We start from the raw sequence: 27,933 nt of genomic DNA, 5'->3' as shown, positions 1-27,933 counted from the left end.
GTACACAGGGAGTCTCTCCCTGAACTCTTCCAGATGCAGGCTCCCAGAGCTGGGGCTAAAAGCATTTGCTTCTTTCTAAAGCTAGCTTTAAATAGATGTCTAAGGAGTACATAGCAGAAAGTGGCTGGCCATGACACGGTGCTTCCCCAATGTGAATAATTGACTTTTGGTTTAGAAGGATGTTAAGCAAATTATTTCTTTGAAAGAGAGGAAATTAGTGATGTGTAATTTTTTTTTCCTTCTGATGAAAGCTTGAACATTAAGGAAAAGTTTCCAAAGAAACCAAAGTTAGCCATGAAATTCTTGTTTTATGGTGTTTCAAATGAAATCCAATCTTGGTTTGGTTTCATGGCTATAACGCTTGATGCAGTTGGATGGGAATGGTCTCACTAGAGACATCTTTCATCATTTCATAATCCTCTTTCCAGGCATGCCTGGAAATGGGCATAAAGAAAACCCAGAAGCGTTGTCATACTTCTGCATGCTTAATGTATATATTCCAATTTAGAATCTGGAAAGCCAGAGTGGCATCTCTGGCTTTGCCTGCAAAAGCAGCTTTCTGAATGATTCAAGCTGTAGGATTGGAACCAAATCACTGAGGCCGAAAGACAAAAATAGAAACTTTCACTTGGAGCTGAGTCATTCGTATTTTTGATGCAGCAATTGGCTCTCTGGCCATTTGGAGCAATCTTGGTTCCCTCAATCTCATTCTCTTAGGGGTGGAAGTGAACACCCTCAATGTTCTCTGTGGGCTTTGCTGATCTGTTGCACCCAAAAGAGGGCACTACTGGGGGCATCCCCCTTCTCTGTGAGAGCCAGCCTTTGCCCTGTGCTTGCAGGAGGTCATCCCTGTCCCATTCCTTCTCTGCACTGTGTCTACTAGGGGTGATGAGACGATCTGACCACTGAGAAATGCATTGTGGCCTCTGCTCTGAGTGCTCCTATGGTTCAAAAGGGATGAAAATGTACACGTGAAGCTGCTTAGGCCTGTCACTTTTACTTGGTGGAGGGCGTAAAACCATCACTGTTGTCACCAACAGCAGTTCAGTTCATAGCACTAGTAAGCTAGAGAGGGCAGGGTTAGCGAGCGGCTGCCTGCTTGTGTTCTGTACTCAGCCACTGGGTGGGAAGTGGAAAGGCGAAGAGAGAAGAGGAGGAGGAGGAGGAGGCAGCAACCCTATGTTTGCTGTCGCTGCTGCCATTTGGGATATGGTGGTTGCCTTGGTGTTATCTCCTGCAGCTAAGGAAACTATAAATGGAGAGGGGGCAGCTAAAGGTGGGATGGGGAGCAATGAGAGCCTTATGTGCTGCATGCACAGCCAGACAGGGATTTGTGTGGGGTTTATCAGCACACAAGAGGCTGGCTGCAGCACCTGGAGCCCATGGTGCTGATGGGGTGCCTTTGCTCTGATTCTGTGGTGAAAGTTACATGCCTCCTGCCCCTCTTCCTTCAGATATAGCTCAGGGCAACAGAGGTGGTGTATGCACTTAAAAACAATCGTTGGGGAGCACCATGTCTAAGGCAGAGCTGTCCTTTTGCAGAATGCAAGAGAAGAGCCATATCCCAGGGCCATTTTCCCTTGGTAGCCGCAAGTACAGTTAGTGACCCCAGACTTATTTTTCCAAAGTGATCTGCACGCTGACATGATGGGTTTGCTCTGACTCGTATTCCAGTGTGTGCACTCTCTAACCTCATTGCAGTGATGGCTGTGTGTAGCCTCCTTTGTACTTCAGCAAAGTAAGAATAACCAGCTTAGTTTCATTTTAACTTCTTGGACAATACAAGTAATTTCCAGAGTCCCAGGGATCTGGGAGGCACACACACAGATGCAGCAGCCTGCTCAGATCTGGTAGAGCTTTTCAGCCCTGGCTCAATGCTCACCATGGCAGAAGGACAGACAGCTTCACACAGCCATCCAGGCATCAGTCATACTGCCCACTAAAGACTGCTGAGTCTTGGTGCTGCCTCTATTTAAGGCTTTTCTGTCCCCTCTTCCCCCATTGTCCTGGATGATGGAGAAATGATTGTGGAAGTGTGGAGCTAAAGCCTTTGGAAGCGTCTGATTTTCATAATTCAGTTCTGGAACCCCTTAAAAAGGCAGGAGTCCAGAGCTCTTTTCCATCTGGGACTTAATATTTTCCTTTCAGGTTTGCATTAGCAAATGCTTTTTTCCTTGCAGGTTAGGAGTGTTTCTAAATAGAAAATTCCCAGTGGCTCTGGTGACAACTGGTCACTTTGCATGGCTGTACCTAAAACTGTCAGAATGCCCTTTACAGGATCCTAAATGCTTGCTGGAAGATGTTCAGTGCAGATGAGCACTTGGTGTGCGTGGTACTGGCATGCAAAGGACTTAAAAATAAGTCCAGATTATGCCGTAAGAAGTGAAAAAGATCCCTTCAGTCCTGGAGTTTTGTCTTTGAAACATTCTTCTGTGTTTCAGATCTGGTCTTTTGTGGGGTTATTAAGTTTCCTTCTGGGGCAGCGAGCATTGATTATAAACAGTGTTGTAGATGCGGGTGTCTTTTGTACTCAGTGTGTCATCTTTTCCACTGCCTAGGCAGGCAGATCTTGGTGTGGAGCCGCTCCTTTAATTAGCTGAAATAATAGATGTTTGGGTGAAATGAAACCACAGAAAATAAGCAGACGAAGCCTGTGGAGGGTTCCTGCTGTCCTGGGAAGCTGGCATGTCTCACTTGTTGTGAAGAGAGATTAATCAGGGTCAGAGGGACATGGCCCAATTCTGGTGTAGTTTCTCTAGCGGCGGTGCTGAATTTCCCATATAAACCATCTCGGTTGGATTTACCATACCTTTCTCTCCTTGCTTTCTCACAGTGGGGTTTATAAGTGGTTCTGACCAGTTTTGAATCCTTCCAGGTACATCTCACAGCAGAATTGCTTGAGCCATAGGTATTTTGCCTAAATCTGAGAACAAGGTGAAATAGATGATAGGCTTCCTACTGCAGGACCCTCCTTTGAAGGGTTCTGGGCTGGTTTTCTTATTAAAGAACCCAGGATTTTCTTTTTTCTTCCAGTCTTGGGAGGGGAATTCTTTTTCAGTATCTCAAAGATTTCCAGAGGATTGAAACATTTTTCTTACCCAGCTATGTGGGAAGCGCAATGTAGGACAGATCCATCATCCTTTGAAATCACTGGAGGCTTCCTCTTGGCTGTTGTTCAGCTTATTAGTCCGAAGTTTCTCAAAGCAACAGAAGATACATGGGTCTGTTACAGAAAAAACATGGCTTTCTGTTAATTTTGCAAACCAGGTGGCCAAAGCTTCTCTAAGGTGGTATTGGAAAATATTCAGCAACACTTGGGGAGTTTTTAAGCATTTTGGGGTGGTAGGCTTTAAATATTCAACATATCTTAAACCTCATCTCTGTCCCATTTTTTATTTGCTTTGTGGCAGCACTCAGGAGTCAAAATGCAGAAGATTAAGCTGGTAAAGGTTAGCTGTAGCCATCTGGGGCTGCTGAGGAATTAATGTCTGAGCTCAGCCCAGAGGGGCAGCCTCCCTGCCCACCCCCATCCCCAGATCCTCTCTGAACCAGAGGCTTGGATTTCGCTGTAATGGGCCATGGAGATGAAAATAACTGTCAAGGCTCAAATGCAGTAGTTCATTCAGACAAAGCAGCAGCCAGGCAGCCAAAAGGCATTACATCCAGTGGCCGCTGGAAGAGCTGCTTGTGCAGAAGCAGAGGTGGGTGACAAACAGTCCAAGGAATTAATAGCTTAATTGAGCATCACTGAATGGGATGCTGTGTTAAAGTCATCGTCTTGATTTGTTCCTGTCTCTGGAAATACCTGCACACATTATGACAAGGTCAGTAGCAGTTTTAAAGTTTTATTATTACTGTAATTCTGTTTTGGAGCAAGTTAGCTTTCTGCCCTAATTTATCCTGCATTAAGCATCTCATACCTTTCTCTGCTAAATAAAAATACCCTTGTTAGTTGCCAGAGAACTCCTGCTTTATCAAAGGGACTAAGGTAACATGTACAAACTGTGAGTTAATGTGTCAGAGAGACGAATGCAGTGGTTTGGGATATAAAGGTAGTAATCATCTCTACAGTATCTACAGGGTGCTGTTTTGTTGTGCAGCCATTTGCTGATTCACAGCATTGACCTGCAAACCCTCACCTTGTTACTGAAGAAGGCACACTGTCAGTTTAGAGATTTCAGTTTGGTTTTTCTTCACTTGCTATAATAACAAGGCCTGAGACAGAGTGTAACTACAGATATCTCTGAAATTCTCATTATATCCTTTATTAATGATAAGACTTGTTTTGTTTCTCTTAGCTGGGCCAGCAGTCTGTTGCTCTTTACTCTTGTAACCTTTGAATGGCAATAAAATAACACTGCTTTGTTTCACTGGTAACCTCTGTTTCCATTTGAATATATTTTAGGAGAAAATGAGTCTTGCCCATAGTTTTTTTCAAAGGCTGTTAATGCAAAGCCAAACTTAAGGCATTTCCAACGTATAAAACATTGAAATCTAAGTGGGAAATATTTCCAGAGTTTGGTGTTTCTAGTAGCCTTTTATTACAGGAATATCCAAGAAGTACTGCTAGAGTATCATAACTTGCTGTGCTGTTTTGCATGTAGCAATATGCACTGTCAAACAGTAACACAGACCCTCCTGTGCAAAGTGCAGAAGCCAGTTCCTAAATTCATGCAATCTAAGAATTAAAGCACTTTGTTACCTCCAGGCTCAGATGCACAGCATGTTGCATGGTAGACAGATATTCAGTATTATTCAGCTCCAGTATTGCTCTCATATCGTGTTGTTCAAGGCTGTATGCAAGTGAGGTGACCCCATTATGAAAGCCACAAAGAGCTCATGTAAAGAGTGTGAGATTTGTAGTGTTAAAACCATAGGCAGAACTTTGGATTGCAGCCCAGTTTTCTGCTAAAAATGGCTGAAACATGTATTGCCAAAACTTTATTTCCAGCCCACATGAGTGCCAGTACTGATGATAGTTCAGTCATGCAACTTGTAGCAATAACACAGTCTTTAGCCAGTCAAATATAATTTTCCTCATTTTTTTCCCCTGCTGGTTAGTATAAATTAAGCTTGTGAAACACGCTGCTTCCTATTTTCCATCTGTACTTCAGAAGTCAATATATCACTTACTAAGCTACCAGGAAATCTTCTGTGAATTGGGTAATTTGCTTGGCGAGATGCTTAGCTTTGCCATGGGTGGCTTCTGTGGTTTTGAGGAGTTTAGGAATGGATAGTCCACCTTTCCTCGTTTAACCTTTGCAATCTCAACTTAACTTTGACAAAAACATGTGAGTCCAGCAGTTGGTTCAGGGCAGGCTTTTTTATCTCTCTGTAGCTCATCAGTTTTGCTCTTTTCAGGCTTGTAATTACTTCAATCTCAAAGTGTTCTTTATGCTGAAGACCTTTGGTGGCTTTTTTCCTCAGGTCTTAGGCAGGAGGTCAGTTTACTCTGCAGAATGCGATCATAGGGAGAGGTTTTGATGACAGGTAAGAAACTTGAATAATGAGCAACGTAATCTTTCTGCCAGAATATTTAAATGGAAATAGATTGCTTTCAAGCAGTAGAATTGTTCAGGTCTCCTAGATCCAATGAAGTTTTTATTGATTCCTGTTTGATGGATGTTTAAATGTTCAAAAGTTCGGCAGCTTTGGTTAATTCAATAAAAATTTGCCTAAGACAAGATTAAAATTGAGTTTAAGGACTAAAATTAACCCCAATGACTCTGATTAAACTGCCAGCTAATTCTGGGAGCATGCGAACTCCATGAAGCCAGCTGTTTGTAACTTTCCCATTCCTGGAGAGCCCAGAAGTCTGCAGCTAACATATATGAATAGACTGCGATGGTTGATGGCCAGCCCATGTTCTCCAGATGGTGATGATAGTAGCAATGGTTGTAACTGAGCCATTACACTACAAAGGACTGTTGAGGGGGCCAAAACTGTAAGAGGAAGCATGACACATTAGCTAAGTAGTTTTGTGAAGTAGTCATTTGTTAAAACACAGAAGCGGTTTTGGCATTTGGGTCTGGCTTGTGGAGTTCCTGCTTTCCTCAGTAACAACATTGTGGTCCTCCTTGTGCTGCCTGGCCAACTGATTTGGTATTCCTCCCTGCACAGTGGGGCAGTTCCAGTAGGAGAGGTGGAAAATGCTCCTGTAAGGAGAGCTCTGGTGTGCAGTGCATGAGAGGTTGGCTGGAGAGGTCTCTAATTACATGAGGAAGTGACACCAGCATCTCCCAGATCCCGAATGAATCCGTGACCACAAGATACTTGTCCCCCCACCTTCCCTGGCCATGGTTTAATAAGAAGGAAGAAAGATGGCCCTGCTCTGTTCTTGGCAGAAAGATGGCAGAATGTGCAGAATGGCTGCATATGTGGGGTCATGAGTGATAGCCCTCAAAATCAGGATTGAGGCTGGAAGGAAGTAAAATTTGTCCCTCCTTTCAGCATTTCTTTGGGAACAAGACTAAAGTTGCTGTGCTCTGTCAGCCCCAATTTGCAACGCTTCCTGCTCAGCTTTCCAGCTGTTTTGTATCTCTGATGTGAGACATTTTTTCCTTCAAGGGGATTTCCAGTGCTTCTCTCTAGGTTCAGGATTTCATCACAGGACACTGAGCACAGGGAGGCTGGATGTTCCAGTAACTAGTGTTTGCTTGGATCTGTGCTTCAGACTGGAGAACTATTTTGCTTTAATGTTCTCTCTTCTGCCACCTTTTAAACAGTTACTTGCCAAAGAATCATTTGCATTTCCTACCTTTGGTGTCCATTCAAAAGAGAATTAAATCATATGCAATATTCTTAGCGATCCCTTACAGTGTGTAGTCTGCTCTAAAAGACTGGACCAATGGATGAATTTCTTTTCCCATGTACCCCCTAAAACTGTGGTATTATGAAGGCACTGCACCTATTAATGTGAGCTCTAAGACGCTCTTTATTATACTGTAGTGTAACACCACATTCATCTGCCTTGATTTCTTTTGCTCGTCCTTTACACGCTGTGCATCATCTGAGAAAGGTTATTGATGTGGGCACATTTTTAATGGCACGAATCTCTGGAGCCATCTCCAATGTCTGAGTGATTTGAGCTTCATTTAAATAATTGATGAGAAGCGTTAGTCAGAATCTGTTGGTGATTCAGACTGCATTATTCAAAGATATTTACTGACAGTTATAGATTGATCCAAATTTACTTCTTTTTCCAGGCTGCACTAAACTAGGCTGTGTATGACATAGCTGTCTACTGAAAAAAGAATAATCCTTGTTAACATATATGAAAATCTGTGGATTTAAGGGCTTTATTTAACCAGTTGCAAATAGCAATAATAATAATGTCTTAGCAGGGAAAAAGTGAGTAGGAAACGGTTTCTTTTCAAGTGAAAAGCGCTTCTTTTCTCTGCCTTGCATGTTGTTCAGGAGTGGACCTGAGCATCTCACTCATAACTTAGGGGCTTTCCTGCAGCTTTCCCTGGCCTGGTAGCTGGGGGTGGGTGGATGTAAGACTCTTCATCTTCACCACAAGCATCTTCTCTAATGGCTTGTGGGTTTTAAGCTTTGACATGTAAAAGCTCTTGTGGCTCCTAAGAGCATTTTAAGAAAGAAAGTCTAGCCTAGGAGATTCTCCATGATTGATCACTGGGCACCTTGAATAATCTCCTTTTACTCTCTTTCACAGAGTAAAAATATTCTCAATTTCTTTTCTTTCACGTTCGTTGAGGTGTATAAACCTCTGCTTGAAAGTGCCGGAGAAGGACAGTGGGGTTCTATTAGGCTGTTGTCAGGAGGTGAAGTGTGACTGAAGTGAAGTTAATGCCAGAATTGCTTTGCAGGTCATGCAGGCTCCTTCTGCTTTAGAAGTGCTGCAGCTCTCATGAAAGCTCTTCCCTTCTCTGGTTCCTGCAGCAGGAGGTTGAGCGTGGTGGGCTGCTGAAGAGCCTACGTGTCTGTGTGTGTGAGCTTTCATGCTGTGCTTTGGAAACCACCTCTGGGAGCAATTGGGGAACTCGCTGTCCCTGTTAGTTTCATGTCCCTGTTGGAAAGTACTTTACCATGTTACCACTTTCTTTTATCAGGCAAACAAGTGTTCAGGTTTCTCATTTTTTGTTGGTACTTGTGTGCAGTAAATATTCCACTGAAAATAATTCACCCCCTTTTTTTGTTGCCAGGGTGCAGTGATGTTGCGGCTGTACATGAGTAATGAGCAGATACTTCTTCACCCCTCTTTTCAATCTCTACTGCAGGAACTGTGGACATGGGTGGCAAACAGTCCACAGTTGGTGGAGTCTCCGTCATTCAGACACCTGTGACAGAAAGCATTCAGGATGCTTACAAAGCTGGAGACACCAGTAAGGCCCAAGAGCTGATTAAATTGTCGTGTGAGGAGGCTGCACTGCAAGTGGAAAAGGTAGGGTTAGGTTACTGCTCTTTCTCAAACTGTGTTGGGAAAGAAACCAATATGCCAAACCGCTGTCTTCCATCATTTCTCATGCAGAAAATCCATTCAGGTATATATGTTATGTTGGTACTGGAGGGTCCCATGCATAGCTGCTTGTGTCAGAAACACATGGTCAGAGACAGTATTTGCCCTTGAAAGCACTGATCAGAGAAAGCAGTGATCGGAAAGCACTGCTCACTGATCAGAGATAGACCCCAGGGAACAGTGTATTTAGGAACAGGAGGCTGTGCCAAGAGGGGTGCTGGTGCTGTGGCCACAAAAACAGGGAAATACATAAAAAGGAAGCAGTTCATAGCCTTAGCAAAAAATGTGTTCCCCCATCAGTGGGAAGATGGTTAGTGGCCTCCTGGGAAGTTTTTCCTGCTTGTGTTTGGAACTATATTCTCTGCACCAGGTTCTGCCTTTAGAGCCCTCCCTTTGAGCCTACTCTTTATGATTATAATGGCTACTAGTGCTTATGACATTCTCAGTTACAGTGGCTATGCATTTACATGGGCACAAATAGATATATAGCTCTTGAAATGCTCTCTTCCTCTGCCCACTCCCTTTACAGAAAATGTATTTTGCTGTATTTTCTTTGCCAGTGTCAGCTTTTAGGTATTGCAGCAGCATATGGAGATCTGCAGGCGGTGAGGTATTTACTGAAGGAAGCGTTAGTGGTGTTACCAACAGAACCTAATGATGACAACGCAGCTGTGGTGGCTGCATACTTTGGACACAAGGATATTGTGAAGGAGCTGCTGGATTCCTTGCATGGTAAGCCTGTTGGGTTGCCTCTGCCTTTCCTCAAGCTTGTTGGTAGCTCTGTGTTGTAGCTTCAAGCAGGCATTTGTTTTTTCATGTTCCTTGAAAGGGGAGGGACTAAGCCCTGGGAAAGTGCGAGGAGGGATGTAATCTCTGCTGTGTTTGAAGGAAACTTCCCCTGTGGGGGAAAAAACACATGCATAAAAATATTCCCTGTTTGCAAATTGGAAGGGAAGGAAGATGCCATGGAGACAGTTCATTCCCATCAGCCTGCACAGCTGGGCAACATCCCAGACCCAACAGAGAAATCAAGGGATTTCAGGAAGCAGCAGCATCCCACTCTGCTGATCCAGCAGACACAGTGGTGCTGGGAGTAAGAATGCAGCATGACTGTCTGGCTGGTAACAGTTTGGGTGCACAGCTGGCAATGTGCTGCATGCTCTCTTGTTGGCATCGACTGTGAGGGGAATTCCTTCTTTAGAATAATAATATTTTAATTAAATGTTATTATACGTTATTTTATAGCAGAACAGAGGCATTTTTAGATCTGGACATAATTCTTAGAGCAGCTGTGAGGGCAGAGGGAAGAGCATTGCTCTGAGTCAGGACCAGGAACTGTGTTTGGGTGCCCTGTTGCTCTCTTGATGTAGGACATGGCACCTGCTTCTTACTGGGACTCTCTATGGATTCAGGATCTGTTGGTCCTGCACAGCAGCCAGAGCAAAATGCTGTCTTGACCTCAGACCAACTCTAACAGCTAAGCTAAGCCTCTGCAATATTTGACCTGAATATAGCTCTAGCTCCTCACTGGAGTTATGTGCTTGCCAGTGTTCTCAATGAGAACAGGAATTACCTGTTGGGAAACCTGCTTATTCAGTGCTCTTAAACTGTTAGAGCACTAATAAGGGAAGAAACTTTCCAGTTTGGGGATGCAATTAAATGTAATATTTCCTTCAGCCAGAAAGGAGGCTGAACAGCAGTGGGTTTGTAACCTAGTAGCAAAAATTGTATTAATATAGCGCTCTCAGTAATGAAAAGTGGCTTAAATGGTTTCTGGAAACTTAGCTCAGCTTAGAACTGACCAAATTCCCTTCAACTCTTGCTTCAAGGGATCAAGGGAGGTGCTCTATCCAAACAGCAGCTTTCAGAAGTTTTTATGCAGGACTTTCTATTCATTTCCCTGGGAAGTTATATAGAAACCAATCCCAGGGCTTAGGAATAACTTGCATTAATTTGCAGTTTGGCTGATGCAGAGATCCTCTCTGGCTCAGTGTGAGCTTCTTGTGGCTTACAGCTGATGTGGAGCCTGTTTTTGGTAGCATGAGGGTGAGTGATTAAGTCAGGTTGTTATGAGCACAAAGAGCGATGTAATTTCCACATAAAGGAACTGCAAAACCACCCCCAAAAGCTGGCATGTAAACTTGGAGTTGTGGATGTTTCTGGGAGCATTGCAAAGGGGTTGTGAATTGGTAAAGTAGATGGAGGTGATACTGTGCATAAGGGAAGATTGGAGGACTGCTTATTGTTAGCAGAAATAGTCCTGTCATGGGCAGTTAGTTACATGCACAGAATTATGTACACCTAGAGGAGAACAGTGTTCTACTGATAAAACATTAATTCAGCAAAATAAGCAGTTTGGGGATGACTAAAACATTAGCGAATTCATGCAGAAATCAGGACATGGTACTTTGGTTTTTAGCCTTAAATGGCATTTGTCTAATGTCTAACTAATGAATTGGTAGGAAAGGAGTCACCCAAAATGAAGTAGTCCAAGGGGAAATGAATCTTTTTTTGTGGGAGATGCTAGGGTGCAGTGGAAATCTGCTCCTTAGTCCTCAGGGGCTTTACCCTGCTCCCCTTGCACAGCCATTTGTGGATGACTCTTGTGCATCACAGCCTGCTGCCATCAACCAAGTCAAATGCTGTCTCTTTTCAGTAGGTCCTAGTACTTGCCAACAACTCTTGAACTGGATGCTGGCCATAGCCTGCCAGCAGGGACATTTGGACATAGTGAAACTCCTAATTCGTGCATACAGTGCTGACCCAGAGAGCTGTGCAGTCAGGAAGAATGAGTTCCCAGTTCTTATCCGGTTGCCCCTCTATGCTGCTATAAAGGCAGGTATGTATGTGCGTGCTTCAAAACTTCCTTTTCTGCAATGCTTTTTGAAGAATGGGCTGAGTTGTTCACATCTAGGAAGGGGTTAGTGTGGGCTGGCTTGTCTGGAATTGTCTTGGTTTTCCAGTGGGATAAATGAAATAAAATCAGCTCTGAATCTTTTGACTTAGCCAGATTTAAGTCAGGGCCTTCTTAAGTTACATTACTGTAAATACTGAGGGGCTGAACTTTCCTCTGTAAACTCCTGGAGAAGAGACCCCTCGAAAATAGAAACTTTGCAAGTAAAAGTATGGTGATGGACACTCTGGCAAACATGCTTGATTTAGGCTGAATAATTTACATTTCAAATCACAGCTGTGTGTATAGATTAATAAGATGGGGAAAGAGAAAAAAGAGCAAGGCTGGGCCAGTGCTTTCACATACTCTCTTTGCTGTCTCACTTTGACCAAAGTAAATCCTATCATTGGAGGAAACAGCCTTTAGAAAGTTCAGTTTCCTTTCTGCACACCCCGTGGCTTTTTTTCAGAAGTGGTTATTTCCCAGGATTTCTGTTCAGCTCCTTGTTGGTTCATTTACATGAGAAGAAGAGAACAGACAATCTGCTTTTCTCTAAAGGGAATGAAGATGTAGCCGTGTTTTTATTACGGAATGGAGCTTTCTTTTGTTCCTACATCCTGATGGACAGTCCCGAATCCAGCAAACACCTTCTGAGGAAGTATTTCATTGAGACGAGCCCACTACCAGGTAGTGCTCCAGCAAAAACAGTAAGTAGCCATTTATCTGTCTGAAGAGATGTTGTTTTAAAGGAGTATCATATTAATAATTGATATTTGGGTACCATGTGGCTGGTGATTCTTCTCAGCCAAGAGCCTTGTGGTTTGCTGCCCATTAAGAGAGCAAGCTGTGAAAGTGGCTTTCATGCCAGCATTGAGCTGCAAGGTGTAATGGCATCATTGTGCAAGACACTGTGTGTGGCAGCTTCCACTTGGCAATTTTACTGTCAGTGTGTGAACCAGGTATATGTTGTGGAAAGGAAACATGGACTTTGTGCTCAGAGTCTTCCAGAGAAATAAGCACTGCCACAGGCTTCCTCTGTGACTCTAGGATAATCACTTCATTTAGGTTTCTGCTGTGGATTCTGGTTGCAAGGTAATGCCACAAGCACAGTGCAGAGCTGAACGTGTAAACCCTTCTCTTCCCCTGCATCAGATAGCTCAGGTACAGCATGCACAAATAGGCTTATGTGGCTTTTTGTTAACACGGAACATGAGTAGAGCAAGCTGACATCTGCTCAAAATACCTTCCCTACTTCAGATCCCCATCAGTAAAAGCTGGCTGGTAGCCTTTACTGTCACTTGCTTAGGGCAGATCCAGCTTTCTGGAGCAGTGTGGGGGGGATCGTGTGTGATCACATCATTAGTTGAGCTGAGCTTGTGCAACACAAATGGTTTTTGATGGGAAACCAAGGCCAACTAAAAGCAATTTGAAGCCTTTTTAGGCTGGCAAGACCTCTGTTAGCTACTCAGCCACTTAAAGCCTTCTGACAATTTTGGTAATTCATTTGCATCTCTGTTTCTTCCACTGTAAAGTGGGGAGATTTAAACTGCTCGCATCTTACAGCTGTTAGAAGGTTTAATACATGATGAAGGTACTTCGAGATCTACACATGAGTGTCACTGTTTTCACACAGGGTATTATTACATCTCATGATTATCACATTTCTTTATATAACTAAGCTATGTTCTTCATTGTCTTAATCTCTATTATCCTAGTGTCCTTTTTTCAGGGCTGAAAAATGTCTCAGCACACACAGCTAGTGCTTTATAGGGAAGCATACAGTATTTCATATTATTTCTACTCTTATCCAGCTATTTAGTTATCAGGCATTTTCTGGTTTTCCCCTCTGTCTGTAATTAACTGACATTAAATAGGAGCATCAGAGCCCTGCGCTTTCAATGGTTTTCATTAGGTCATAAAAATTTTGCAGTGAAAAATTGTGAGGGATTTTTTGATCAAGGCTCTTTCTGCATGAATCTCATTACCGGTTGGGTATCTCTTTGCTTGGCTCGTAATATTATGGGGTGTTGATTCTGCTTTGCTGTTAAAGTAAAAATAAGAGAGAGGTTTTCATGGTTTTACAAACTTCCCCATTCTCTGTTTTCCTGCCAAAGTCCTGTCTCGCTGCATTCCTGACAACACTGTGAATGTTAGGCCACATATGTGAGCTTGACTTCATTAGGTTCCATCAGCAGATTTGGAGCCCTCCCTGTGGGATTCTTAGTTTCATTGACAGGCAAGTGATAGGAAGCTAAGTCCTAGATGTTTCTGGATAAGAGTTGATGGAACTACATGCCTTCTAGAAGGAAAAAAAAAAGTCCAACTAACTGGATAATTCAACTTGAATAAACTTGGAATAAATGTCTGAGTCACAGGGAAGAGGTCTGTTTTCCATGTGAACTTGCTGGCAATATTTAACCTAGCTGCTGTAAAAATGACTCAGCTTTGCTGTTGTCACACCCTGAGTGAAGAAGAGAGCAGCCTTGAAACATCAGCTAAACTGCCAGAAAGGTCTGGACTAAAAAACAAGGGAAGAAAAGACCCAGAAACTTGACTTTGATTCTTTTAGTAGCTGTTTATTTTAATATGTTTGCTTATTTAATGCATTCCCTTTGAATTCATTTTGGCAGACTGCACCAAATGTGGGAAGGTTTGTCCTAGTTTGTCTGCAGAGCTCAGATCCCTGGGAAGTGACAGCCACATACCCTGATAAGATTTTAAAAGACAACTTTGTGGCAGCTGCAAACAAACTTCCTCGGTGCTTTCTTCATATCTCATGAGGTTCATGAATGCAAGTCTGCTTGTGTGAGTGCTGTGATGCATTTTGCACTGGGAGGAAGCAAAAAGCATCATGCAGAGGCTGTGATATGCATGGCAGGCAGCTGGGTGTCAGACAGTCTCTCCTCTTGAACAGGGCAGACCGAGCACAGACCATTTCAGAAAGAGTCCAGAACTTCAAAAGGCTTTGTCCCTTCTGTGCTATCTGTGAGTGAAAACACTGCACAGTTGATCTCCAGTTGATTTCACAGCAGTGAATGCTACCAGCTATGCGTAAAATGTGGTTGGAGAGCTCGGTTTAGTGCCACACCTCGCAGGCAGTGATTGCACTCTGCAGTGCTGCCCTTGCTGACACACAAGGAATCACATCTCATTTTTCTAATACCTGTTTCTCCTTTTCTTTCTTTCCTTTCTGGCATAAATTTATCCCCACAGCAAATCACTGGCTTGCTAAAGAGAGGAAGTGCTCCTTTTTTCACAGGAACAGGTAACTAATGCCAGAAAGAACCCCTATAGTAAAGTGGCTGGGTATAGATTCCAGACTTTGATAGGTGTCACCACCATGGAGATCCATGTAACTTTCCAGTGTGTGTGGTGTGAGAGAGATTTGTTTTTTCCCATTACAGACCAGGAAAGAGGAAATGTTTTGCGAAGAATTTAATGCAAAAGCATACAAAGATCTGTGTGTGTGTTTGTGTGTGTGATCCACCTCTGATTTCTTTAATCACTGCCTAGCTATCTCAGTTACAGTGAAGATATCTGCAGCAGTTCCTCTCAAGAGTCTCAGCAGCTTTACTGGTGGAGGAATTAGATCACCATCCTCAGAATATCCCATCTAATAAGTGAGGTTCTATCGGGGCATGTCACGTCATTTAGGAGAAATGCACAGCAGCCTTTTCAATCACCTTACCAAGTGGTCTCAAACCTAAGTAAATGGCTTTCATATTTATAGTTCATCATTTGCCCAAGAGCAGCATGGTTTCTTGCCTCTGCACAATTTCCAGTCCCTGTCTCCCTCAGTTCCATTTAGTTTTCAGGACTTGTATTGAGAAATCCTTTGTTTGGCAGGAGAGAGGAGTCCACAGAGGCACAGAGGTTTTCCTTGCCTCTGAAGAGCAATAAGCTGCCCAGTGTCAGGCTGTGCCCAGGAGCTAACAGCCTCTGAACGCTGTCTCTCACCAAGCCCTTCAGCCAGTGCCAAATAGAGAAGGGCTGAGCTTCTGGGCTCTGTGAGTTCAGCATCATAGACCTTTGGCATCAAAGAAACAGGATTTTCTGGGAAGGTAGTGGAGATGATTAAATATGAGCTGGGGAGGAAATCCCTTTTCTTCGTGGCATTGCTATCAGGGTTTCTTTCACTTAATTACATTTTCACTGCAGAGCCAAGTAAATCCCTCAGATAGCTCCACTAACATAGGGTAACTAGCACCAAGATGAGTTTGGTCCACTGTCTCTCATCAGATGAAGGGGCTTGGCTGGTGCTGGAGTTTGCAGCACTCAAAAGGGACTCTGTTAGTCCTTGGCTGTAGATGGGGAGGAGGACAGAGTGCAAGGCACTTACTGGTGAGATTCCCAAAGCTGCCTGGGAGATGGGGACACCTACCCTGCAGCATTCAGTGCCAGTGTTGGATTTCATAATCTTGTCTGTGGTTTTAGAAGTCACTATCCGAATGCTTCAGGTATCTTTTCTATCACATTAAATACCCTGGGGCCATGGCTCTGCATTTTTGAGGTAAATGATACACAGCAATCTAAATGCAAAATAGAGATGAGTATCAGTCTGAAATGGGAAACAGCAGAGATGCAGGGTCCTGCTTGCACTCGCTGAAAGCTACAGATATTATTACTGCATTGGTAGGTGTGCTCAAGGACAAGCACTTAGAAACAGTGAAGGAGCTGAGGGAGGGGATAAGCGCCATCGGTTCTTTTTTTCTAATTCTTTTTAATTGCAGCTTTGTTTGGTGCAGTTTAATTAAGCTGGAAGAGAAAGGAGGGACTTGGAGTCTATAGTGCATTTTCACTCCTTCCAGGGCAGATGGACTGTCAAACAGAGTCTGGGTAGGCTGAGACAGTGATTGGTGTCACACAGGAGATCAGGGGCTCTGGGGTATGAATTCAGGATCTCAAGCACAAGATCCTGCTTTCTCCTGTGAGGAGGAAACCAAATGAGCAAGCCCTCTCTCCAGGTCTTTGTTTCCATCACTGCCTGTATAGTTTTATGCATCCTCGGTGTGGCTGAAGGACCATAGACTTGTCCTCTGGACCTGCTGCCTTAAAGCTTGGGGTTTCCCCTATTCATTCTGATGAATAACCCCTCTTCCCCCATTTTGCCCGAGTCTCAGCATAGCTTTTGGAAAAAATTGGCATTCCTGGAAAGCAATGAGCAGGAGAAACTACTTATTGCAAGACAAGTTTAGTTGTTAAAATGGCTGATTCCCTCTTAAAACATTTCTCATATCTAGGCAGACTGTGCTTGCATTATACTTTCAGTAGCTGGATCTTTGTTATAGCTTGTTATACCTTTGTCTTCCAGCCTGAAGAGGCCGTTCCAATTAAAAATCTACATGGAGCATGAGTGGTTGGGGATTGGGCCCCTTTTTAACTCTTTCTTAGGCCATGGGATTTGTGGTATGTGGTTTTGCTAATGCAGAACATGGGATTTTACCCAGCGCTGTCAGAGTGATGGTTTTGTTTCTGTATGAGCAGAAGCCATGATGTAGATTTAATTGTCTTGACATAAAGAGGCTGTTGCTGGCATCACTGTAAACCACAATATGGTATAAATGACATCAGTAAGAGAATTTCATTGCTGATTAAACTGTATTTCTACCCGGGGGCAATTTTAGCTCATCTAGGATGGAGCTACAGTGATGCTGCTGCCCTCCTCTGCCCAGCTATGTGCTCCTTCCTCCTCTTGTGTGCCGTTTTAAGTCAGTTTTTGGTGGCCTCGGCAGGGAGCTAAACCAGTTGAAAATTCTCCCTCTAAAATAGAGTTATTGTTATAGGATAGGATAGTGACCTGAAAGTGTGTGTAAGCAGCCAGGCAGGTACCAATACTACTTGAGGATTTCGTTTCCAATGTAGAGCTGGTTTTCTGTGTTATTTGGATTTAGGGATCTGGTTCCTATTATGAGCTCTTGAGGCAATTCAGGAAAACAGAAGAAAATGATCAGGTGTCTCAGCACAAATAGGCTCTTCTCCACTGAGGTTTCCTTATGCTGGGAAGATCTCCCAGTCCCTTAGCATCAGCGCCACATCCCTACTTCTCTCTTGAAGTGTGGGATAGCTAGGGATGGAAAGGGAATCTGACCCATGTATTTATACTCTCTGTTACCTTAACTCACAACTATTGCTGTAAACAATGGTGTAAACATCTCTTGGGCTGTTACAGGTGACAGAAAATGACAGAAAACTACATAGAGAATGAACCCAAGAGTTTGTAAGCAGGAAGCTCTTAAATATGCAGGCTTGGAAAATCTAGCAGTAGAGCAGAGTATGTTCAGTGCCAGTATGAAAGCTTTGCAGTGTAACTCCCATTAGTACTGTATATTTAGCTGTAGCAGTGGATACTCTGCTTAATTTGATTTCTCGTTGCTGCCGGCTTTCTGTGTTTTATGTAGATGCATTATGGAGTGGAGCATTAGAAAAACAGGCTCTCTGTCTTGGTTTCCTCAGTTGATGCAACGGGCATAATATTTCCATTCCTCTTTGTAACGCTGTCTTGAGGCTTCACTAGTGAACATTTGAAGAGCATTATGTCTACACTAAGTACAACTACTGTCAGTTTCTACAAAGTGCAACTGTTTGTGCTTACCCTTTATTCCATTCTCCTAGACATTCAAACTGTGTGATCTACATTATTTGGAATTCTGAATCTCAAATACGTATTTAAAATAAACCTTTGTTTCCCTTTTCTTTCTCTCCATTCCCAAAATATATTCCTTTTAACTTTAAATTTGGGGTTAAAAGTAGTAAGTACTGGGCATGGAAAGCAAACTAAATTGCTGTCGGGTCCTTGCTGCCTCCTGGTGGAGAAGTTAGGATCACTTCATTTAAGCTGTTTTTGGGATGAATTAAGTCAAAACCACTGAGGTTGTGAAAACATTTTGGGGCTAACATTTAAAAAATATGTATTTTGGACCGTAGATCCCATTGGAACACAATGAAGTGATCTTGAAAATGAAGCCTTGGGTTGTTTACTTGCATTAATGACCCTTACGTGTTCATGTTTTCTTCTGTCCAAGCTGGAGCCTGAAACAAGAGTTATGCCTTTCACAACAGCTTCTGTTGTTCTTCCAAAAGAGGATAAAGAGACTTCCTCATCTTACTGTCAAAAGCAGCAGAACATTATCTAGAAGGGTGGCAACTGCCCAAATCATGTGTCTCAACTGAAATATGTTTGTAAATGATACTGAGCAAATTTCCAGTGTTTAGAAATGGTTTACAAGAGGGTGTTTGCCTTTCCTTGCCTTTCCCAGATGTTTCTTTGCAAAACCTGAACCTTCCCCAGAATGGTTTGGCTACTTGTTGGAAGGTTTAGGATGGAAGAGCAGTGCTTGGGCATATGTTGATTATTCCAGCAGCAGGCCTCCTCCTAGGAAGTCATTACCACACTCAGCAGATCTGTCCCTGTCCTCTCTACAGATGCACAAGCAATGATCTTTGCTTTGAGGGTGTCAGAGCACGGGAACAGGCTGCCCAGAGAGGTTGTGGAATCTCCTTCTGTGTAGGTATTCAAAACCTGCCTGGAGGTGATGCTGTGCAACCTGCTCTAGGTGAACCTGCTTTAGTAGTGGGGTTGGACTACATGATCTCTAGAGGTCTCTTCCAACCCCAACCATTCTTTGCTTCTGTGATCTGTAAGTATTTCAGAAGCTGACTGCTCCACAGGGGTTTTTCTGGACCTTCCTGTCCTCTGTTGGTGCTCAGAGTCCCCTGGAGATCTGAGCAGCAATACAGACCATGTCCAAGAGACAGAGTGGGGTTCAGGCTGTGGAGTCTGGGTTTAAGGTGGTTTCCATGATCTGTCTGTATTGTGCTGCTGGTGTAGGGTGTGAATGCATGTTGTGGGGCTGGGAGCCCAGCCCCATGGAAACTCACTGCACATTGTTGGATGAACAGCCCATTAGAGTCTGTCCAGTTCTCATAGGAGAGTCTGGTTTCAGGCAGCTCACTGCTGGTGGGACACACTGGGGCTGGGGCATGGACTAGTAAAGAAGTCCAGGCCCCCTGCTTGTGCTTGCTCATGGTCTTTGGAGTGAGATCATGGAGCAGCTATATGGTGGAGGCTGCTGATGCCCAGGCATGATTTCATCTCTGAGTCAGTGTAATTCCTAGAAGCAGATTGGAAAGTGAGCAAAATGTTTATGGTCTGTGCTCTGATCTGCCAGATTCCCAGTGGTGTAACACTGGCCGAGAGCAACTGGGGTTTTACTAATGTGGTTTTTCTCTTTCTTTCATACATACAGGTTTTGTGTGTGAACTGGTCAAACCTCAAACTGCCCTGGGTGGATCTGGACTGGCTGATTGATATATCCTGTCAGATAACTGAGCTTGATCTCTCTGCCAACTGCCTGGTCTCCCTTCCATCCGTGATCCCATGGGGCCTGATAAACCTCAGGAAGCTCAGCCTGGCTGACAACCAGCTCACAGAGTTACCCAGCATCCAGTCATCCGATGAAATCATATGTACAAGGTGTGTGTGCTTGATGCCTACAGCAAACTGAACCTGTGCAGAGAGTAGATGTAAATGAGTCAGTTGTGCTTGTGTGACACTGCATAAGTGAAGGGCTTATGCAGGAGCTTCTTGGTTTATTTTCTGTCTGCTGCAAGATTTAACTTAAGATTTGCCCTTTTGCATTCTCACTGTTTCCAAGTTGTAGGGACTTTTATTGCTGTACTGTTTCATGTTGCTTCTGCTTTTCTGCAGTTCTGGTGAGCCCCACTCCTCTAAGTCTAAGCCCTGAGCTGGCTCAGATTGACATTTGCTGACTGGTGTCAATTATCTGACCTGCTGCCTATCCAGACCACTTCCGTCTGCTCCCTGGAAGGGTTAATTTTCTAAATAGTGGTTTTTGCTTTGCCTTGTGAGAGTACATTCCAGCTGCTTTTATTCAGATCTAAATCTGGCCTGCTAAAATAGATGTCTATGGCAACAGGAGTCTTTGCTAGCATTTTATTGATGCCTGACTGAGTATCTTCTGTATTCACAGGTTACTTGAGGTCGATGTATCCAGCAACAGGCTCTCTACTCTCCCTTCTGGATTCCTACATCTTAAAAACCTTAGAAAACTCGTCGCTTCCAAAAACTATATGGAGAAGTTATTTGATGAGGAAAACAGTATGTACAGCCCAGTGTTATGCGTACATTTCAAGCCCAGGTCTGTAAGGGAGACCCCCAAACTGTTACCCCTGAACTGTCAGTAATGACTGAAAGACAGTGTTAGCTAGGGATGCTTAGCATCTCTCAGTCCTTTGTCCAAAGTACATGAAAAGGCCTGGTTGTGTTTTAGCACTCATGAAATCCTTTTGCTCTTATCTAACAAGTACACAGCGTCTTGCTGGATCAGATTGCTTACACCAAGTCCACAATGTTTTGTGTTTTCTAGCAACTAATTGGATTGGGTTAAGGAAGCTGCAGGAGTTTGACGTCTCTGACAACAGGTTGGTGGAACTTCCAACGGTTTTTCTATACTGCTTCAAGTCCCTAAACATACTGAATGTTTCCAGAAATCAGCTGAAAGTGTTTCCAGATCCCTGGGCCTGCCCCTTGGTAAGTGAAACAGCTCTGACAGAGTCAGAGGCTGAAAAAGCTGTTGAAACAATGCAGAAACTGTACTGTGATGCTTAAAAAGCCATCAGATATCTTAGGCTGAAAAGCTGCTCTGGTTCTGAGTGTCCCTGCCTGATTCAGTTTATGGGGCTCAGATGAAGTCTTTCTGAGGTTCTGCCCTGTTCTCACCCTGTTGATAGAATTGGTGGAAAACTTCTATAAACGTGTCTTATATGGATGTATTAATTTTCTTTACAGTTTATATGAGCAGAATTATTATGTAGGGTAATTTTATGTAACACTAAACTGTTCCATAACATTTTATGTTATGGAACCTTCATTCAAAGTTAGCTGCTCAAACCCATGGCTGACAAGGGCATCTATAAATTCACCCATCTCTGTGACTTTATTCCCCATTATTACAGGGATAGCAGGAGGACAGTGTACTTTGCTGAAGTGTTTGCTAGTGGTTGAAAAGCAAATGGGGATAACTTTCAAACTAACTTTCTTTGCCCACCAAAGAATTTGTCTATCGAGTGAATCTCCTCAGCAAATCCTATGGACCTGCATGCACGATAATTTATCTACATCAAAACATCTAAACAGATCACCTAGAATGAATGTATGAATGCCTTAAACATGTGACACCTGTTCTACCTCATTATTTAAAGAGATTATTACTCCTCTAAGTTTTCTTTTCTTTTATGTTTTCCAGAAATGTTGTAAAGCATCTAGAAACTCACTGGAATTCCTGCCTGATGCATTGACTGTGTTCTGGAAAAATCACCTCAGAGAAGTGGATTTTTCTGAGAACTCACTAAAAGAAGTGCCACCAGGACTCTTCCAGCTTGAAGTAAGTGTCATTTCTTTCTACTTCGCAGTGCTTAATACCTGCTCAGACCTCGAAGTCATAGCAGTGGCTGCCTGATGAAGGTAGGAAACTACCTGCTGTTTTAAGTTGGTGAAGACAGCAATTGCACAGAGTCTCTGAGCAGCCTGTAACCCCCTGAATGACCACATTCAGACCCTTGTCCAATGTGGTATGGTATCTAGCTTCTGAGAACTCTCCGGATGTCTTTGGTTTTCAGATTTTGGGAGCATAGTTTGGAAGACAACCACTGCATTGTAGCTGCAAGCTCCAGCTACTTGAAATATAGATGTACTCAAGTGTGCTCACAAATAATTGTGTTTTTTCTTAATCTGGAACTCCAATGTTGTGTAATTATAGATAGATGAATCTTCCTATGTTGAATATAGTATGTTTGAACGCCCTAGATGATGCTAGTTGGCATCTCTAAGCTTGTAGATTAAATAATTCTTGCCAGTGGGCACCAGAGATCCATAGTTTTACTTCCAAATTCTTCCTAATTTGTGGCTTTGCATAGTTTCAACATGAAACCAACCAGAACTTGGGGGTTTCCTCCAAGCTTCCCTTCCAGATTGTGAAACTCAGGGCCATGGAGACAGAAATAGAGGTAAATCTTTGTGCAGAAGCTTTATGATTTTCACTGATGGCTTCTGTGGGGGGAATGCAAAAGTGATGGCTTATATCCGTGTCCAGTTTGGATCTCTGCTGCGAAGTTGCCTCGTGTTTCTGCCTGGAATAAGAGGCTGAGAGTTGTTTGCTCCACAGTTCCTTTTAGTGATCCCTGCAGACATGGCTTTGCTTTCTGGTAACCATTTGTTTTCAGTTGGCATTTCTCTTGAAGTAGAATGTATCTTATGAGCTGTTGTCTCCCAAACTTGTCCTTTTCTGAATGCATTAAAAGAAAGCCTAGTGGGTAGGAGCTACCATGACAGATATTAAACACTAGATGGTGCTTCAAGGGCATATTTCCTTGGGTGCCACTGCTCGGAAGCTGCAGAGGGATGTGAAGGCACCAGTACAGGGTGTCATAGAAGATCTCAGTGCAATCTTTGCTGATGGTCTCTCATCAAAGTTATCTTTGAAGCTTTGGCTCTCTTCAATAGTGCCATTCTCTTCCTTCTCCAGAATTACAGTCATGAAAGAGCCCTAGCCAGTTGAAAGTCACTGATTTTCCCCCTCTGGAGCAGGGACATTACGTGTCATCTCACCAGCCTCTCAGCTATTCTGGAGTGTGGCCTTTGTCAGAGCTTGGGAGGGACATGTAACATGGACACAGTTGACTGCAAATGAAGCACCCCAGCTAGACCACACAGAACAAAGTTGGTGCCAGTTCTGGAACGTGTAATCTCCCCTTCCTCCCACCTTCTGTTCAGGGATATTTCAGGGGAGAAGTCTGAAGCACTGTCATTGAACAGCCCCATACTGACACTGGAGAGAGCTTGACACCAGACGCCAAGAGAGGACTGGAGGGGTCTTCCTTTCAGTGGGAGGTTTGAGCCAGTGGAAGACTGATGATGCTAAAAGCATTGGCTGTCAAGATTCAGGTGGCAGGGAGGGTTTTACAGTTTACCCTGTTTTCCAGCCTTTCCTCTAGTGGTTCATTCTCTGTATCTGCAGTTTGACATTTTGCTTTACCTTGCCCACGTCTCACCAAGGCCCAGTGCTGCCCCTCTCTTATCACTAGAGGGAGCGTTTTGCATGGTAACGGCCATTCCAGCAACTGCTGGTTGACCATGGCTGATGTCACATGGATAACTCATCTTTTTCCAATCTGAGAAAAGGGGAGGAAGGCCAGCAGACTGGCTTAGTGAGACATTATTAATCCTGGTTGATGAAAAGGGGCATAAACCTTTTATATTATGTGGAGCACATAAAACATTTAACACACTTGAAGCTGAAGACTCTGCTGGTAAAGCATGATTTCCATGGGGTATAATTCACTAATATGACTGTACTTGTGGCACGAGATAATTCAGCTGATGTTCTGTTTATCTCAGTTTTCATGGGGTGGTGGATGGGGAGGGACGACGGGGAGATGGACTTGCAGAATATGCCTAGTTGGAAGACTGTTTTTTAGGGGGAAAATGGATTTTCAACCAAATGAAAATGATCATTTGAGCCTCAGTGTTATTTTTAAGGGTAGATGGAAGAGCATCAAATTTAAAAAGCTGGATGGGAACTGCATTTTTTTCTTTTCTATTTCAGTTAAGTTTAAAGGAGAGCTTGTGATTAACCTTATTCATGGCATTTGCAGCTGAGTCCTATCTGTATGACATTAACTGTGTGGTGTTCATCAGCTTCAGTGCTTGTATTTAAAATCTCTCTCTAGTGTGAGGAAAACAAAAAGTAGATTGGTAAACTGTCTAAAGTGAGCAACCTGCTCTAGTGGAAGGTGTCTCTGCCCATTCCAGGGGGTTGGCAGTAGATGAGCTTTAAGGTCCCTTCCAACACAAACCATTCTATGATTGTATGAAATAGGGCAAAGTTAATATAAAACCTTTCCATTTTAGTAGACATGTAATAACAAAGCAATTACAAATTTTCCTTGTGTGAGGTAGTTCATGTTTTGCACAGTGACTTTATGCATACTTAATGGGTATAAGCCCACTCTGACACACACATATATAAGACTTCTTATTCATATGTGGCATACTGTGTAGGTAAATCACACTGTTCTTTTCCATTTGGAAAGGTTTCCTCACTAAAAGTCGAATGTCCTCTTAAGATGGGTAGTTTCCAATTGCATCTGTCAGCAAGTAGACTAATAATCTCCCCGAACTAATAGTGTTGCTTCATGCAGAAAATATACTTGCTGAAAACACGAAGGAAATGTTTGCATGCTAGGCAGCATGGACAGGATGTTCTGATGAATAAAATGTACTTTTCTTCATGTTTCTGTCATTTAGTAGCCATGTTAAAAAACCTCTTTCTTTGCATCTGGTGGACTCTGACTTCTAACTGTAGGCTATTCTTCTTTTAGGCTTTGGTGTCCCTGAAGCTGCTGGGAAATCAGTTAGTTACATTGCCTTCACAAGATAAGTGGAATTGCAAACAACTTAAATCACTGGATCTTTCAAAAAACCAACTTGGGAAGTAAGTGTTTCTTTCAAATTTTGTCTGAGAAAACAAAAGCTGGAGAAATAACAGCAAACCCAATCCCTGGTGTAATACAAAGGGTGTCCCTAGTGAATTAATTACCTGCAGAGCAGGCATTGATATCCACATACCATGTCTCCAAGTACATTGTGTGTCTGTGACAGTGATGAATTATCCTTTACTGATTCTTTAGGCATTTAGCACACTGTATCATTTATTAAGTGGATAGATTACTGGTAATGGCAGTTCAATTTCAGAGCATGTAGAAATGTCTTTAACCCAGGGTGTCAATCAGCACGACAAATACCAGTTTGTGGGAGTATATGTTAACCGTAAAGCATCTGCTGGACTGCAGTTTGTAATGTGGGAGTATTGTTTTGGAGAAAATTAAAGATCTTTGGTTTTGAAATGGAAGTGTAACCAGCTGCAAGTTCATAGAGATGATTTCCAACCAAAACAATTCTATCATTCTATGATTCTAAGACTGATGTTAATAAGGAAATCCATTAAAAGAGTTATAGTGCTCTTGTGTTTAGAAATTACAGTAGGGATGTTTAACATAGGGTTAAAGGTCCCTTAGCTTCTCCAGAACTGCATTGAATTGTGTCATACTTGTATCTTCTCATTTGGGTGCCTGACAGGCAAAGGTTCTGGAGTCCTTATGAGTTGCTGTGTCAGTTGCAAAAGACAATTTACTGGTTTTTGAATGTCTTGGTGCATTTCCAGAGTCCTGTTGTTGGGTCACCTTGTCAGAGGCTCTCTGGTGAGAGCAGGGAATGGCAGCAGGTCGGTTCTCCAGTGCGTCTCATGAAGCTTGTTCAATTTGCTGTTTGACAGACTACTTAACCTTGACACCCATAAAGCTGGGGGTCAAGTGCTCTCACCCTGGGAGCTGAAAACACTGCCTTGCCAAGCTCTGTTAATTTGGCAGAAGAAAACTATTGGGCCTGGACAAGTGTTGGTGGAGTCTAGCCGTGTGACTGCACAGCGGGTTTCAATCCCATCTCTCAAAAGCAGACAGGAACCTGTAAAAGCTGTGCTGTGAATCCCACAGCCTTGAGTGGGGTCAGACTGCACTGCGTAGTGTCCTGGGCATGAAGCTCCAGGCCAGTTCTCAACATGTCACCATTTTATTTGACCTGCAGGAGTGATGAGGGATTCAAAACCAAGCGGATTCCCTTTTTCACCACGAAGAACAGGGTGCGCGGTGGCCCAGAGGCAGGTAAGGCACAGGGGGAAGCAACTGCTGAGAACGCCAGGCAAGCTGTGAAGCAGCGGGGATCTGTGGAGCTTGGCTGGAGGGAAATCAGTGTAAATTCATCTGTGATTTCAAGTGCAACAGCATTTAAATTGAGAGGAAATACATTTAGATTAAATGTTTCAAAAGAAACAGTGCAGCTGGTTGTTACCATTGACATAGAAAGATGAAGAATGAGTGAAACCTGTTTCTTTCACTGAGCTTTTATGCTTTTCATGAAGGTTATTCCTTTTAGGCAGAGTACTGACTGGTGTGTTGAAAGGAAATTAACCCATAATTAGTGTTATTACTCTTAGGATTGTTCCTGCTGCTGAATTTGTAAAAAGCATGTTTTCCCCTGTCGTTGTGATTTGCACCCCCAGCGTGAGGCAGAGCAGAAGAGATGTTCTGGATCCATGCACATGAAATCCTACAGAGAACAAAGGGATATCTGCAGATATTTGCACTCCTTCCTGCTCTCTGTGGGCTTCATCTGCATTTTTGTTTGTTTGTTTTGTTTTAAAGCTCTTGGAGAGCTTTCTCTTTCTCTGCTGCCTTGAAGAATGACTTGCTCTAAAGCATTCTTTACAAATCGTAGAGTGGAACAGAGCTGGCGTCTTCGTGACGCACATCCAAGCAGCCCTCGGCTGCCTGCAGGAGGGAGAGGCTCTCCTGCAGCAAATGCTTTCCTCTGTTCCCCTGGAAATTGTGGTCTCAGGTCAATGCGAACACGTAAAACTGGTAAATGCACAAAGTACAGCCATAGCTTTAGGTTAGGACTGGAGGTCAGAGGCTCGTTTTTCTGCTCTGGGAAGTAGAGGCTGCTGGGCAGCAAGTCCTGTGTGTGCACCCTAAGGAGGAGAAAGGATTGGTCTGCACTGTTTTGCAAGTAGGAAATGGAAATAGAAATGCTGTGGCATTGGTGAAATCCTGAACGTGGAAGAATTAGAAAAAAGAGTCCGAACCTTGTGAGTCTGTGGAGACCATCATATCCTCAGAGCTTCTCCATGAAGTGCTACAGCAGCATTTCCCAATGAGGAGAGAAGGGCGGGAGCATTGGCAAAGGCAGATGAAACCAGCTAGAACAGTGAATTGCTGCTAATGGAAATTTCTCCATGCTGCAAACCCAGCATAACCCCTCTACGTAAAGGAGGAGAGCACGGACTCTGCATTAGTACTGCTTGAAATGGCCCTGGTGCACCTTCAAGCTGCCTGCGGTTGCCTCAGGAGGGCACGGAGTAGCCCACCTGGCTGGTGCCATGGTTGAACAGCCAGAGAGAAAGAGCAAAGCCAGCTCTTCTTTTTCCCTCTCTGTTCCTCTGCCAAGTATAGCTTGGTGAGACTAGAGGATGTGGCCAAGAATTTAAAGAACATCAAGAGAAAACAGAAGCTGAAGTACATCAGCTGCTCACAGAAGTCTCCAAGCGAGGTGGGGGGCAGGTTTTCATCTGATTTTACCAACAAAGCTGTTTACTTAAGTCTAGATTATTTAAAGAGAATAATTTATGGATGCTCACTATATTTGATTGATAAATCCCAGAATAACTTCTTGCACACGCACATGGGGTTGATGGCGTTTACTCATCCAAAAATATATTTTCAAGATGGGATTTGTTTAAATTTTTCTGCAGTTCTTTAAAAGAAAATTTGAGCTGAAGCCAGAGAAATCATAAATAACTCATGAATAAATAATTACAATTCATAAACACCTCGAGCTTGCTTCCAATATAGAACACTCCTTTCTGCATGGGACTCTGGTGAATAGAATATTGCCACTATTTTAGGAGCCTACGTGTCCAAGAGGACTAAA

The 27,933-nt window shown here is 43.3% G+C and overlaps 1 protein-coding gene across 4 annotated transcripts in view; it reads left to right on the top strand.

Annotated features, from left to right (window-relative positions):
• Positions 1–27,933, top strand: part of LRRK1 (leucine rich repeat kinase 1) — a 78,072-nt gene that overhangs the window by 13,467 nt on the left and 36,672 nt on the right. For 2 of the 4 annotated variants that reach the window (XM_065688203.1, XM_065688202.1), the window contains exons 3-12: positions 8,241–8,404; positions 9,040–9,211; positions 11,136–11,318; positions 11,931–12,079; positions 19,619–19,845; positions 20,363–20,490; positions 20,759–20,922; positions 21,638–21,775; positions 24,771–24,883; positions 26,032–26,108. In XM_065688203.1, the coding sequence (XP_065544275.1) occupies positions 8,241–8,404; positions 9,040–9,211; positions 11,136–11,318; positions 11,931–12,079; positions 19,619–19,845; positions 20,363–20,490; positions 20,759–20,922; positions 21,638–21,775; positions 24,771–24,883; positions 26,032–26,108 (1,515 nt within the window). Of the gene's footprint in view, positions 1–8,240; positions 8,405–9,039; positions 9,212–11,135; positions 11,319–11,930; positions 12,080–19,618; positions 19,846–20,362; positions 20,531–20,758; positions 20,923–21,637; positions 21,776–24,770; positions 24,884–26,031; positions 26,109–27,933 lie in introns of those variants that run through there. The other 2 variants (XM_065688205.1, XM_065688206.1) reach the window with 2 other exon arrangements.

The sequence above is a fragment of the Lathamus discolor genome, chromosome 8, assembly GCF_037157495.1.
Source record: "Lathamus discolor isolate bLatDis1 chromosome 8, bLatDis1.hap1, whole genome shotgun sequence".
Lineage (NCBI taxonomy): Eukaryota > Metazoa > Chordata > Aves > Psittaciformes > Psittacidae > Lathamus > Lathamus discolor.
The sequence above is the reverse complement of the archived record's forward strand: the minus strand, read 5'-3'. Positions and strand labels throughout refer to the sequence as shown.